Genomic DNA, 15,136 nt, shown 5'->3' with positions numbered 1-15,136 from the left:
TGGCTCTCTGGTGGTGCGGGTACAGCGTGGCTCTCTGGTGGTGCAGGTACAGCGTGGCTCTCTGGTGGTGTGGGTACAGCGTGGCTCTGGTGGTGCGGGTACAGCGTGGCTCTGGTGGTGCGGGTACAGCGTGGCTCCCTCTCTGGATTCCCCCAGCACAGTACTCTTTTTCTCCTCCTGTAACACCCCCCAGCAGAGTGCATGCATGCTGGGGGCTGTAGCATGTTTGTGGACACACAGGGGCCGCCACTCTTCAGGGACTACTTTTCCCATGATGCCCCCACAGTCTTCTGATTGGCCCTCTGCTGTGGCCAATTATGGGGAGGGAAACAGCGGTCAGGAAGCTGGGCGGTGGCGCAGGGAAACCAATTAGAGCCGCTCTCTCTCTCTTCTCTCTTCGGTTGACAGAAAGGAGAGGGGGGGCGAGCGGGGGAGATACAGACAGCCCACATCTCTCCTCTCCCTGTCACAGCGCTGCTGCTCAATTTACCAGAGAACTCACCCGCTCGCCCCCCTCCCCTTTCTGTCAGCCGAAGAGAGAAGAGAGAGAGAGAGAGCGGCTCTAATTGGTTTCCCTGCACCGCCGCCCAGCTTCCTGCCCGCTGTTTCCCTCCCCATAATTGGCCACAGCAGAGGGCCATTCAGAGAGAGAAGCAAGGCTTCACAGGGGCGGCTTGACGGCTTTCTGGCTCCCTCCGCACACACAACGCCACTCCTAAGCTGTACTCCTGGTAGCCCTGTTGTGCGGGAAGAGGGCGCAGGTGCCGTTCTCGGGGGGGGGGGCGGCCTTTTGCCGCCCCCCCGCAAAGTGCCGCCCTAGGCCTGGGCCTTGTTGGCCTAGGCCAAAACACAGCACTGCATTATATCCCAAATGAAACTATTTTTTGGGTGTTTGTACTGTCCTGGCATTTTAGGTTCTTAAAAAAATGCCTCAGGCAGACAACCTTTAATGTAGTAAAAAAAATAATTAAAAGGAGCTAATTAAATACAATCTATCTATATCATATTAAAAAAATAAAATAAGCAGGGCAATAACTTCACATCAGGATATCAAAATTTTACAGAATGACCTGAATAAAAGAACTGGGTGGGCAACTACATGGCAAATGGGGTTTAATGTGGAGAAATGTAGGGTAAATGCAAGGTCAGCAGAATATTAGCATGCATAAAAAAGGGGATATACTCCAGAGATAAAATGATAATCCTGCCACATTATAAAACTGTGGTCAGGCCACATCTCGAGTATTGCTTTCAGTTCTGGTCACCAGTCCTCAGAAGGGATGTGCTGGAGCTGGAGAGAGACCAAAGAAGGGCAACAAAATTAATAAGGGGACTGGAGGACCTCAATTACGAGGAACAACTACAAGCTCTGAAATTGTTCTTGCTGGAGAAGAGATGCTTGAGAGAGGACTTGATAGCGATTTACAAATACCTCAATGGTGATCCCAGTGTAGGAAAAAAACTATTCAGTCTCAGTGTAAGAGGACACAGGACCAGACAATGAATTCGGAGGAGAAGCAGTTTAATCTTAAGCTGCGTAGGGGGGTTTTCACTGTCAGGGCAACAAGGATGTGGAACTCTCTTCCACAACTGGTGGTGTCAGCGGGGAGTATGGATATTTTTAAAAGACTCTTGGACATGCATCTTAAAGAACACAACATACAGGGATATGGGAAATGATTATCGACACTGACACACGTACACCTACACAACTGTTAACAAGGTTAAACTGGATGGACTATTGCCTTTATTCAACCTTACCTACTATGTAACTACAGTATGTAACTATTATCTATACATCTATCTATCTTATTATCTCCAAAACTGACATAAAACTCATTTGGGTACAGTGTTATATGACTGAGTATTTGTCAGTAAAACATTCTGGAAGATTGATCCTAACCCTATATAAGAGTTGAATTTTTTAGGCGTTGCTAGTCTGTGATCATTATTATTGCTTTAGCTATCTACAAGATATACATTTTGCATAATATATCTTACTTTTAACATACACGGCAATCATTCAATTATATCGGACAGTTTAGCAGAGACACTTTAAGCATGACTTCTTTTACAATAGACTTTAATCTTAAAAAAAAAAATTATTCCACTAAAAAGTTTTATTAAGGGGGTTTTGTGCAAAGTGGTAAGGGAAGAACAGCAGAACACATTGAGATATACCCATCATTACAAAGCATGCAGAAACATTTTACAGACCAAGTAATGAAAGGTGGTTGCAAATGCCATTTGTAAGTAAGTATATATACAAGTAAGTAGTATATACTGTATAAGTAAGTATATAGCTGTCCCAGAAGGTTCCTCCCGAATGAAGAGATGTTGTCTGGCGTCGTTCCATTTTGGGAAAAAGAAAAATAAGGGGGCAGGAGGAAAGGGAAGAAATAGATAGAAAGTAGTTCTGGACTGCCGCACTCCAAAAAATTATTTGCCTTTTATTCAAAATGCATGATCAAAAATACATGCCACCGCAGAACGGACAGAAGATCTGACACGTTTCACGCTACAAACAGTGCTTAGTCATAGATCTGACACAGTTCACGCTACAAACAGTGCTTAGTCATAGACTAAGCACTGGTTGTAGTGTGAAACGCATCAGCTCTTCTGTCCATTCTGCTGTGGCATGTTTTTTTGATCTTGCATTTTGAATAAAAGGCAAATTTTTTTTGAAGTGCGGCAGTCCAGAACTACTTTCTATCTATTGATATATATGCATTACCAGCACCTGTGGCTTCTAAACTGGTGAAGAGGTTTACTTTCGTTAGACCCACCCTTTCCTTCCCTACCTTGATTTCAGGAAAGGGAAGAAGAAAGAGATGAAAAAGTGATGAAAGAGAGCATGTAAATTCTAGGGGGTAGTAGGAAAGGGGGTTAAAGACTGAAGAAAGAGGGGAAGAGAACAGACACTAATTAAAGGGGAAAGAAAGCCAGAAAGCATATTGTCCACAGGATTACACAGTAAGCCATTGTTTTAGCTGCAAATGTTAGCATCCCACTCGGCTGGCACACAAGGCAGCTAAATACATCCAAGAACAATTGTCTTGTATTCCATGGTGGGTTTATAACATGACCAACAATCCCAAGTCTTGGTGAAGTGTGTGATTCTGTCATTAGCTATGGCGATTATTCCTCCATCTCATCAATTTTATAAACCACTCAGCATCTGTACATGCCCATAGTGTACCTGAACGAACATTATAGCCGAGTTCACATATGCATCACTAAAGATTAGAAATCTGCACGTTTAGGTATGCTTGTATAGTATAGTAAAATCAAGGCTGGTATCTGAAATGGTAGAAGTAATGCAGTATACCTCACTCCAGGAAGGCAGTAGTAATGGACATTGCCACCAGATGTGTAATAGGGTGCCTGGACCCATGTTGCAGCACAAGCATTTATTGATGACTATCGTGCAGAATTTGTGTATTACTGTTGGAGTTCGATGCTATCGTGATTTTATCATATAACCGGTTTCTTGAACATTGATGTTTACTGATACTTTGTGCTTTTAAGTATTGATTAGGTTCCAATCATCCTCAGCCAAGTTCTTGTTCTCATCTAGTCCTCACTCCATCCCTCAATGAAATAGGGGACCAAAAAGATTTCAATAGCTAAAAGAGATGACAGTTTTTGGGGAGCACTTAAAATGAACAGTTTTTAGAATGATGGCAGGGGTCTAGCATAATGTAGTTTATTTTTGAAGGCCATTAAAAATGGTTAACTTGTCAATATGCCCAAAATGGTAAAGGATTTTCAGGGGACACTGTCTGCAGGTTATGTCGATTCAAAATGTGTCCCTGATCAAAAAAAATGTCCTGCTAAATGGGGCGTACACACGGTCGGACTTTTCGGCTACAAAAGTCTGACGGACCCCGACGGACCAAATCCGGCTGACGGACTTTAGATTTGGAACTTGCTTCAAATCTTTACGTCATAACTCCGCCGGACCCAGAAATCCGCTCGTCTGTATGCTAGTCCAACGGCCAAAAACCCATGCTAGGGCAGCTATTGGCTACTGGCTATCAACTTCCTTATTTTAGTCCGGTGTACGTCATCACGTACGAATCCGTCGGACTTTTGTGTGATCGTATGTAGGCAAGTCCGTTCGTTAGAAAGTCCACCGCAAGTCCGCCAAAAGTCCATCGAAAGTTTGTCGGATGGGCTGTCGGACTTTTGTAGCCGAAAAGTCCGACCGTGTGTACGCCCCATTAGGCCAATGCATCTCCAGGAATTTTCCAGATAGATCTGGCAGAAAATCCAGGTTGAAACAGATAGAGGATAGTGGCCCTGGAATTTAAGAAATTGATGTAACCTTGCATGCAATGTGAAAGATACATAGTGTAGGCCCAATAATTGGATGAGCTTTTAGTGATATGGGGAAGTTAAGAATAAAATTCAGCGGGTATGGGAAAAAGGATTGTTCTATTGAAATTCAATGGTTACTACAGTGATGCAAGTGCCAAGCTAGAATTCTTGTGGCATGCCCAATAATATTTTGTAACATCAGGTAAACCTTTTCCTCCCATGAGCTTTGGCAAGGTAAGGAGGGAAAAACAGAATTTTTTCCTGCACCATAAAAAAGTGTTCATCATTTTTTTCAGAGGTAGAAAAATGCGTTAGACAAAATTGGTATTGTGTGGGGAACATATAAGACACGGGGCAAAATGTTCATCTTTAGTATTGCTGCTCTCTCAAACTAAGAGTAACAGGATTTATTCCACCCTTTAATGTCTTGTTGAATGTTCAGTAGTGGGGGTGATAATTATGGTTGTACAATTCCGACAGGAAAGAAGGATGCTGGATTTCAAGTATCTAATAACTCCCTGTTTTAAAGTGAAAGAGAAACTATGACAGCAGCACTCTACCTCTACCATCAGAAGCAAGATATTCAAAGCATGAGATTGAAAATTCTTTATTTCATTTAAAACGTTGAGAAGGGTCATGCATGGTTCCATCAGTATGTCGTTTGCAACAGTGGCTATTTTAAATTCTTTCTCTGCTATCGAGATGCTGTTCACCACTGATTTACCTTGCAAACTTCTGAGAAAGGGTTCCAGGGTTAGGACGAAAATCAGGAGTGATAGGGGACAACCCTGTCTCATCACGTTTTGTGTCTGTAAGGCGTATGACAGGTGGTCATTGACTGGGGAGATCTGTAAAGAGACATTATTCTGGAATATATACCTTCTTTCAGGCCAAGTGCCTGTACAGCTGCCTTCATGTAGTCCCAGGCCCACTTTTTTTTTTAAAGGGCATGTGACACTGACACTATTTCATTAATAAATGATCTCTATGAATCATTTAATGTGTTTAAAGCAAATTTGATGCCATATTAAACACAGATATTAAACACATACAATAGTTGTCTCCTCCAGGTGCCTGCATTGATCTCTAACATATTGTATAGTCCCCCCTTCGTGGACCCTAGAGAAACAAGGTGTTCTGATGAGGTTTGTCACACCGCCATTCATAGTGATAGACAGATAGCACGGGAGGCAAAAGAGCACAGCACTTTTTTTGCCACATGTTAAATATTATACGTAAGGAACTGGAGGTGTCAACTCCAATATGGAGGTGCCGATATGTTTATGTGTCTGAATGTTTAAAGGCAAAGATTTTATTATTGAAACTACCTAATGTATGGTCTTTTGTTATCCCATCAGTGGCGGCCTGTCCATAGGGGGTGCTCGGGCGCTGACCCCCCCCCCCCCAAGCTGTTTGAAAAAAAAAATAAAGAAAAAAAAAATGGTCACTTTAAGAGTGACCAGGTGCCAGACATGCAGTGGTCTATGGGAAGCTTCCCAGCTTGCAATCAGCTGATTGCAGGCTGGGAAGCTGATTTGCCCGTGTTTAGGCCATGTGCAGGGCGCAAGATTTGCGCCCGTACACACTCCCACTCTACTGAGATTCGTCAGTATGCCCTACTATAGGCATGGGATTGGCGCTACGGGGACTGGAGGAGAGGACAATGGGCGGTGCTGTTTGCGTCACTGTGGGGGGTGGAGTCGACTGGGACAGGACGACCAGAGGAGAGGACAGTGGGCGGTACTCTGCATCACTGCGGGGGTGGAGTCGATTGGGATGCATGCAGTGGATTCAGTGAGGAGCGCGCCATTGAAAGTAATTGCTGGCCGTAGCGCTGCTGACCCCAGAGACACACACTCTTATATGGAGTCTGCTGAGAAGAAGGGGAAGCGATAGTGGATGGGATAAGTGCGGAGCGACTGTCATCCTCTGTAGTCTGTTCCCTTACTGTGCTTCCGCTGCTAAGAAATGCAAACAGCCAGGGAACTCTGCATTTGTGTGTACTCCTCCTCTGCTTGCCACTACTCCCCTGTCACTGTGCTGCTGGTATGAGAGAGAGTGGGCTGCAGAGATGGAAGCCAGCCCTCCTCTTGCTGTGGGCTGCCCCCCCCCTAAACCCCCCCCCCCCGGCAGTCCAGAATCTGATCAAAGCAGGATAAAAGAGCAAGAGAGGGGTGGCAGAGAGGACTTGCATGCAGACAAGGAGGATTATGAGAATGAGCACTGCAACATGTATGTCTATGAAGGTTAATGTCTGCTGGCCTTAGTCTGAGCCTGTCTGCTTGCACCAGAGTGAGGACAGACCTGCTGCTAGAGCTTGTCATGTGTGAACCAGAGGCGAGGGACCAAAGTGCTGTTTGTAATAATTAAAGCTCCATGGGTGCTGTGATTGCTGATCTTTTTTGTTAAAATGCTTGCTGACTGGCTGGTATTTTGATACCCATATATTCAGTACCGTGGATCACTGAGCAGGGACAAGTATACAGTTCAGAAAGTCTAAGAAGAATGCAGAAGTACATATTTATTCGCTTGTCCCAAGACAGTGATTGATGGTACTGAAGCAAAATTGTCAGCATTACTGTCATGGAACTGTAATTTTCAGAAGGGAAATCAGTGATGGGAGCATCCATATTTTTCTTGTGACTGGTATCCTTTAATGTGTATTTATAATTTATATACCGTATCTGTGGTGCTGATCTATATACCATATCTGTGGTGCTGATCTATATATCTGTAGTGCTGATCTATATACCGTATCTGTGGTGCAGATCTATATACCGTATCTGTGGTGCTGAGCTATATACCTTATCTGTGGTGCTGATCTATGTACCTTATCCGTGGTGCTGATCTATGTACCTTATCCGTGGTGCTGATCTATGTACCTTATCCGTGGTGCTGATCTATATAGCGTATCTGTAGTGCTGAGCTATATACCGTATCTGGGATCTGTATACTCTGTCCTATGATTCTGAGCTGTATACTCCTGACACTATGGGTGGAAGCAAGTGGAATACAGGGGACGGAGTGGATGGATTATATAAGGGGTGGGGCTTATGGGAAGTGGGAGTGGTGAAAAAGGAAGGGCCCCATCCTAAAACTTCACCAGCCGCCACTGTATCCTATAAAGTTATTAGTTTAGTTAAGTATAGTTATGTATAGCCAAAACTTTTTTTTGTAGTCTTTTTACCCCAAGGAAACCCTTAAAAATATTTTTAGGTCTTGGTGAACCTATATTAAAACCAATAATTGGGGGTTAATGGAAGAAATACAGGCACCATCAAGTAGGAAGTTATTTAGTCACAGCTCAAATAACCTCTAGCAACCTCTGAAGGAACACTGGTTGAGAATTGCTACACTATAGTATATATTTTTTTGGTTTTTCTTTTATTAGGGAATTCAGGGGGCTTTGGGAAAATATTGTTTACATCAGTATCCTCATCCCTCTAAATATCCAATTTATTTGAAAGAAAGAACTGGATAATATAAAAAAAAAAATCCTAGCAGAAAACATTCAGGTTTTTTTACAAACTTCCAGCACTACTTACACGAGAGAAAATCTTCCATAATAAGATAATCCTATAACACTATCTAACATTTTAGAATTTTTGATGAAATGTCACAGCTCTGTTTAGACTCATGAAAATGTTAGCATTGGTTTGTGCTCACAGTATCCCTAGAGGCTTTAATATTATAAGAGGGGAAAAGTCTTCTCTGCAAAAGTTTAGTTAAATATTAGGCAGAATTTTTTCACTCCTCTTAGGTGAGATTTAGTGATGGCTAGAACCATAAAGTAAGAGAAAACTGCAAGTTGAGAACAATGACTCCAGTCAGGGAATTTTAATAAAGTTCTGATCCATCCAAAGTGATAATTTTAAGTTTTGATTTTTAAGTTTTATTTTAAAATTTTATTTTAAATGTAGAGTGCTGGGTTAAATACAGCATGCAACATATCTAAGTGGTGTAGCCAACCCTTTGGATAGAACATGGGAAGTGAAAGGTCTTGCTGCCCACCTCAGAACAATAGGTGTCCTTAGAACTGAAACATATAGAAAAACAGGGAGGGCGCACTGACCTTGCGCATTACCAAAGATAACATTTTTATCTAAATAGTAAAAGCAAGCATCATACTCACAAACAAAAGTTAAAAAATACACCATGCACATGGCAACTTACAGATCTTGGATTTTCTGACAGGGAGATTTAATTGTTGTAATTTGCAATTCTGATCCTGTCCACCAGGGAATGTAGAATGTTCCCACATAGGTTTGTTTACATGTCCTAACATCTTTTACTGCATTTTCCATAATGTAAAATAAAGAATACAACGAGGAGTGTGGGACCCCCATAAAGGGTACAGCAGGAGTGCAGACCAAGGACATTGGCACAAAGATCCCACCAATAGAATCCATGAGATATAAAAAAAAACAGTCAGATGGTTTCACTTTTTCAGCATCTACCAAAAACTGAAATACCAGTATTGGGTGGCTAACTCTTTGTTGTGCTTTTGGTTAGTCCTTATTTTATATTTCTATGTGTTGACATTATTATTGTTTAAAGAGACACTGTCACCTTGTCTATAAAGGGCCAAGTACCAGTATCTGTGTAAACCTCCCCAGCCCACTAATAATCACTCTTGATGATTCTTCCCCCGTTGTACTAGACATGTACAGAATGGAAATATGTGTTTCATTTCGGATAGATTAGTTATGTTACTATTTTCCTTTCGTTATGGAATTCATTTAGTATCGTTTAGTTTTTGTCAAAATTAATTTCGTTTTCATTAAAATTAATTTCCTTTATTAATTTTCTAACGAATTTCAACTTTTCAGAACGATTAGAATTCAGATCGGTCAAAAAACAATCGACCGATTCAAATTCTGTGTGAAGAAATAGTTGTCCTTAACAACCATAAGTCATCATCTGTCAGTGCGCTTCCCCACTGACAGATGAATGTAAAGAAAACAATGCCGGCAATTGCCCGGCAATAGAAAAAAGTTTTTAAAAAATGGCGTGGGGTCCCCCCCAGTTCATACCAGGCCCTTATCTGGGCATGGCAGGTCAGGAAAGGGAGGGAACAAGCGAGCACCCCACCACCACCATCCTGAACCATACCAGGCCACATGCCCTCAACATGGGTGGGTCGATTCTGGGGGGGGACCCTACACCGTTTTTTTTTAAACATTTTTCTATTGCCGGCAATGGTATTGTATTGACGGCAATTTACTGTAAATGCCTTCAAGCACCTGGTGACAAGGTGCTTTGGCAGAGCTCCCCTGCCCTAAAACACCCACCCCCCCCTGTTGAGGGCATGTGGCCTGATATGATTCAGGAGGGGGGGGCGTGCACTCTCCCCCCCTTTCCTGACCTGCCAGGCTGCATGCCCAGATAAGGGTCTGGAATTTGGGGGGACCCCATGCGGTTTTTTTAAAAAATGTTGGCGTGGGGTTCCCATTAAAATTTATACCAGACCCGATGGACCTGGTATGGACTGGGGGGGGACCCCATGCTGGGTTTTTTTACGTTTTTCCATTGCTGGGTTATTGTCGGCATTGTTTTCTTTACATTCATCTGTCAGTGGGGAAGCCCGCTGCACATGTCTACTTTGTACCCAGAAATACAATTCAAGTGTTGCCTGGTGTCAAAGGCTAGGGGGAGCAGTGATGTCACTTCTTTAGTCATGTGTCAGTGCTTGGGCCTAGGCTAGACCCTTTCACTGTCACATAGGAGGAGGTCGCATGCTTGCGGGGGGTGGGTGCAGCATGGTGTGGCAGCAGTAAAAACACAGTCCGACTGCAGAGAATAGGACTTTTATTATTGCAGAAATCCAGTAATTATAACAAACCCAGCAGAAGGCACCCAATCGGGAACACTCACAGAAATATCACCAATGGGTGGTAGCAGAGCAAGTCCCAAATGTGCCCTCGGTGTCTGTCTTGAGGGGCGGAATGTGGCCTGGCTGCTTACTCATCTGAAACCTCTTCTTGCTGCTAATCACTGTCCCTGTCAGGCGGGTCAACTGTCCCTACACTGCTTACACACAAAATGCATGCTAAGCCTGTGAGCTAGGGCCTTAAATAGACTCTGCCTCACCCAAGATGACTGCTAGAGTCACATGGGGTGGCAGCATACAATAGGATAGCTTCCCTACTGCACCTGGAATCCATAGAGGAACCATGTTCCTCTCAACTTCCCCTCCCCCTGCGGTTGAGTGCCACCTGCAGTGGAGAAAGTAGACCTAACCTGCCTACATGCTCCCCTACAGCCTAAACTTCTGGATTTTGTTGCTGGCTGTATTGGAGGAGGAAGCAACAAAGGAGTGCTGGCAAGGGAAGTGGGGGGGGGGGGGGGGCTTTACAAAGCACAGAGAAGGTTCCTCTTTAATGATAACACAAAGTGTTTCATCATCTATCTATGTCCCAAACATATCGCATCACTCCACTAGAGAGAAACTGTAATGATTTCAGGTCAGTTTTACCAAAAAGTAATATGTTTAAACTTACATTTTATATCTGTGTGCTTATGTATGTGTATGTGTACAGTGGGGTTGATTTAGTAAAATGGGAGAGTGCAAAATGTGGTGAGCTGTGCATGGTAGCCAATCAGCTTTTATCTTCAGCTTGTTCAACTAAGCTTTGACAAAACAAACCTGGAAGCTGGTTTCTATGCAGAGCTGCGCCAGATTTTGCACTCTCCATTTTTAGTAAATCAACCCCAGTGTACATATGCATAGTTTTGCAAATAAATATTTTAAAAAATTACAAAGAATTCCCACAGCATTACGGGTTACCCAATGTCAGTGAAGACGCTTCCTGTCCTTCGGCTTGCAGTGTCTGACTGAAACCTCTGATGGAGCCCTCCAGTTAGGGATGGCTTATATATTTGGGCATGTTTAAACTTTATCTTGCGCTACTGTATTCTGTAAATTACAGAATTTTTACAATAAATGAGCTAAGGATATTTAAAGGGATTGTAAAGGCAGAAGGATTTTTATCTAAATGCATTCTATGCATTAGGATAATAAGCCTTCTATGTGCAGCAGCTGCCCCAGCACCCCCCTAACGCTCACCTGAGCCCCATCTCTGTCCAGCGATATCCAGGAGTGTCTCAGCTGTTTGAGATTCTCCCTTCTGATTGGCTGAGACATAGCAGCAGCGCCATTGGCTCTGGATGCTGTCAATCAAAGTCAGCTAGCCAATCAGGGGAGAGGGGGCAGGGCCGGGGCTCCCTGTCTAAATGGACACAGGGAGCTGTGACTCAGCTCGGGTGCCCCCATAGCAAGCTACTTGCTGTGAGGGGCACTGAACAGGAGGGAGGGGCCAGGAGCACAAAAGAGGGACCGCAGAAGAGGAGGATCCGGGCTGTTCTTTGCAAATCCACTGCAACAGAGCAGGTAAGTATAACATGTTTATTGTTTTTATAGGAAAAAATGAGACTTTAAAATCACTTTGAGCCACTGAATGAAAGAAGAATTCATAATATAATATTAGCTGACAATAAACTAACATATTAAACAATGTATTTAAACATTTGAATTTCTAGTCCCGACCTAAACAAATTTGTACAAATATGTACAAACCAGTCATAAATTCCTTTTAATACTTTTCTCCCTTCTCTTCATTTGGAACCTGTCAGACATGCCCTTTCTGTCCAATCCTCCAAGCAGAGACCAGCAAATGCAGGGCAGTTTTTCCCCACTTCTAATTACTGTTCAAGTTTTGCAGAACCTCAGATTTTTACTCAGTTTTTTAGCAAGTTCTGCATTGCAAGATTCAGAAACTACTTTACACCTTGTCAGACAGCTCCATAAGTTTTCTAGTTCACAAGTCTAGACTTCTGACATTTCCAAAAAACTTCTCGGCTTTAATAGCTGAGAATTAGAAAACTGCAAAACTGAACCTAACCCTTCTTTTTTGCTTACTCTTAATACTCTTTTGCCTAAAACTATTTTGGATCACCTTGATCTAAAAACATTTTACTGATGTTACTGCCATCTTTATAAAACCCCCTCCAGAAATAAACTTGACACTTTTACTTACAAAGAACATTTTTTTATTAAATTATTTTTAGATCATAGCTCATTAGCATCCTCAGAATTTTTGCTTTGCTGAAATTTTGGCAACATTTTGCCATTTAGATGAAACTTACACAATCTGCACAAATAGTTGTATCCGGCCATGTCTACACCTTCCACTGCCGGAACAGAACTGCTGATATGACCAGAGTGTCCCTGTTTAGGGCAGAAACTGACTGGAAAAGTATTGTCTAGGGACAGTTTAAAAAATTGAATCAATGTTGTATCTACAACTGTGCAATGTTGTTTTTATCTTTCTTTGTGATACAATGAAATATCAGCTAATATACATTTGTTTTAACAAATTGTAATACCACTCAATACATTTTTAATGTGAGTTTATTTAAGTTATTTAGCTACTTTTATTTGTATACATATTTTCATTTTGGTCGTTTAATATATCAAAGTATAATTCTTTTTCCTGTGCTATAATGTGTGTATTATGTGTTTTTCATTGTGATATCTTTCATTATGAACATGTGTTCATTTTGTTGTTAAATAAGTGAATGCACACTTCTCATATACTGTGAAATCAATGAATGTACTTATAATGCAGGTCTCAAATAGCATAGCATTATAAGATACAGTGTGTGTGTGTATATATATATATATATATATATATATATATACAGTAATATCATTTTTTTAAATCATATAATTCTATTGTAGCAAAGTCTTTAGCCTCTTCCAGTCTAATGAGGACCTCTAAGGCCAAAGATAGCTGACATCCTTCTGTAAGTAGTGAGTTGTGAGGCATAGTGGGTACAAAGGTGTAAGTTATTGGGCGCAGACACTTCTTGAATGCAAAAGAGATGTTTATTTCTTTTACGTCTTTCTTTTATGAGGGAAAAAAAGGTTAGGGCCAGGACACCCTTAAGCAGTTGCAATTTTAATTGCAGACTCCGAGACTTTAATAGGAGAACAGCTGTGCAGGGAAAGGCCCCAGTAAGGTGCCACATCTGCATGTGCAGGATTGCTGTCTCCTATGGTAACAGTCTTTAACAGTTCCTAACACAAATCGTAACAGTCCTCTCAGCTTCACTACAACTTCCACTTGTAGTTCTTCAGCCCCTTGAGCTCCTGGTCTCTCACTGGATCCTCTGATTCACTGACTCTGAATCTCTGGAGCTCCTCAAAGCTTTGCGGTGGTATCTCCCTCAAGCGTCACCCATGCTTCCCTGCTGGTTCCCTAGCTTGGCACTCCGGGTACTTCTCAAGCTTCACCCCTGCTAACCAGTTCGGTCTCTGGCTTGACTCATAAGGCTGCTCTGCAAGTGTCACCTCCATTAGTTGGGTCCCTGACTTGATCACCACCTGAAGTTTCATGATTATCCACCGTGCCCGTTCGGTGAGAATGCTGCTCCGGTACTTGCTTCAGTTACTCACTGTGGTCCCTGGTAATAAGGTGGTTGGCCCCTTGGTGGCGACAGCTCCCCTTCTACCTCTGACCACTGACAGGTTCTCCGGCCGGCAGAACTGTCACTTCTGGTTGGACTGCAAGCCGCAATCCCAACCCTGTGCTGCACTCTTACTTCTGGATAGGCCCTCACACAGCCTAGCAGCCAGATGCCCCCGGGATAGGCCCAATCTCTGGCCTAGCAGCCTGGAGGGTACAACACATGTCCACCCAGACAGCTGTCCAGGTGGCACAGAACATAGATCACCTGACTCTGCCCGAATATATAGGATCTCCTAGTAGGCCAAAGGATTCAAGAAAACCCCTGCCCATTGGCTGAGATACCCCATATACCCATAACTTGACCTTACGTTATCCTTCTCATATCTAGTACCACCAAGTGCCCGGCCACCTAGTGGTAGAAGAGAAAAGTACAACAAGGTCAAACTTAGGGAGAAATCAATGGATCTCTAACAACTGCTCCTGGCAAGCAAATCTGTGAGGATCATCCCTGACTAAAGCCAAGGGTGCTACACTATTTTCTAGCATTTTGGCTTGTTCAACATAAAACACACACATACAATTTAAAAATGAAAAATAACACTTTTACTTATCAAATAACAGGCTAAACAAAATAGCAGTCCTCGGCCCAGCGTGGGGTTTAACCGACAGTCATCTCGCACTACAGGCCACTGAATTTATACTTTTTAAATGCTTGTCTATATCTGTTGCTGTTGGTTGTAATATCATTGTGTGTCAGTTGTAGTAATGTGCTACTATGTTATAATATAAAATGTTTATAATACAATATATATAATGTACAGTATATAGTAATATATGTGTATGGTATATAATAATTAATAATGTATTTATGTGTGTATGTATTTTTATTTTATATTTTTTTGAGGACATTATTTGGACATGTATTTTTGATGGCTATCTTGAGATACAACTGTTTGTGCTTTTTTCCAGCTTTGAGTCAAAAGGTAAGCAAGACACTTCAGGGAACAACGCTGTATTAAAGCTGTCAAAAGATGATGAAGTCTGGCTGAGGATGGGGACCGGAGCTCTGCATGGGGACCACCAACGTTATTGTACCTTCTGCGGGTTCCTCCTCTTTGAGACAAAATAAAAATCTACTTTTGTACGATATGCATATTTTTTTATTAGGTGGAATAAAACTGATGAAGGTGGAAGAGAGCCCTTCATAAAAGCTTAACAAAGAAACACAAATAACATTGGTAAAATAAATTGTTTCAGGAACTTCCAGTGACAGGGCTAAAATTATGGCTTGTGCGTTTAACAAGAGGTGGTGTGTATATTTAAAGCAACAACAACAAAAAAAAAAT

At 42.3% G+C, this 15,136-nt stretch overlaps 1 protein-coding gene across 4 annotated transcripts in view; it reads left to right on the top strand.

Moving 5' to 3' along the window:
• C1QTNF3 (C1q and TNF related 3) overlaps positions 1-14,934 on the top strand; it is a 146,036-nt gene extending 131,102 nt beyond the window's left edge. For all 4 annotated transcript variants that reach the window (XM_073630378.1, XM_073629547.1, XM_073632044.1 and 1 more), the window contains one exon: positions 14,760-14,934. In XM_073630378.1, coding sequence (XP_073486479.1) covers positions 14,760-14,919 — 160 coding nt within the window. In that variant the 3' untranslated portion in view covers positions 14,920-14,934. The remainder of the gene's footprint in view (positions 1-14,759) is intronic.
• Positions 14,935-15,136: the final 202 nt, after the last annotated feature.

The sequence above is a fragment of the Aquarana catesbeiana genome, linkage group LG01 (assembly GCF_042186555.1).
Source record: "Aquarana catesbeiana isolate 2022-GZ linkage group LG01, ASM4218655v1, whole genome shotgun sequence".
Classification (NCBI taxonomy): Eukaryota; Metazoa; Chordata; class Amphibia; order Anura; family Ranidae; genus Aquarana; species Aquarana catesbeiana.
The sequence above is the reverse complement of the archived record's forward strand: the minus strand, read 5'-3'. Positions and strand labels throughout refer to the sequence as shown.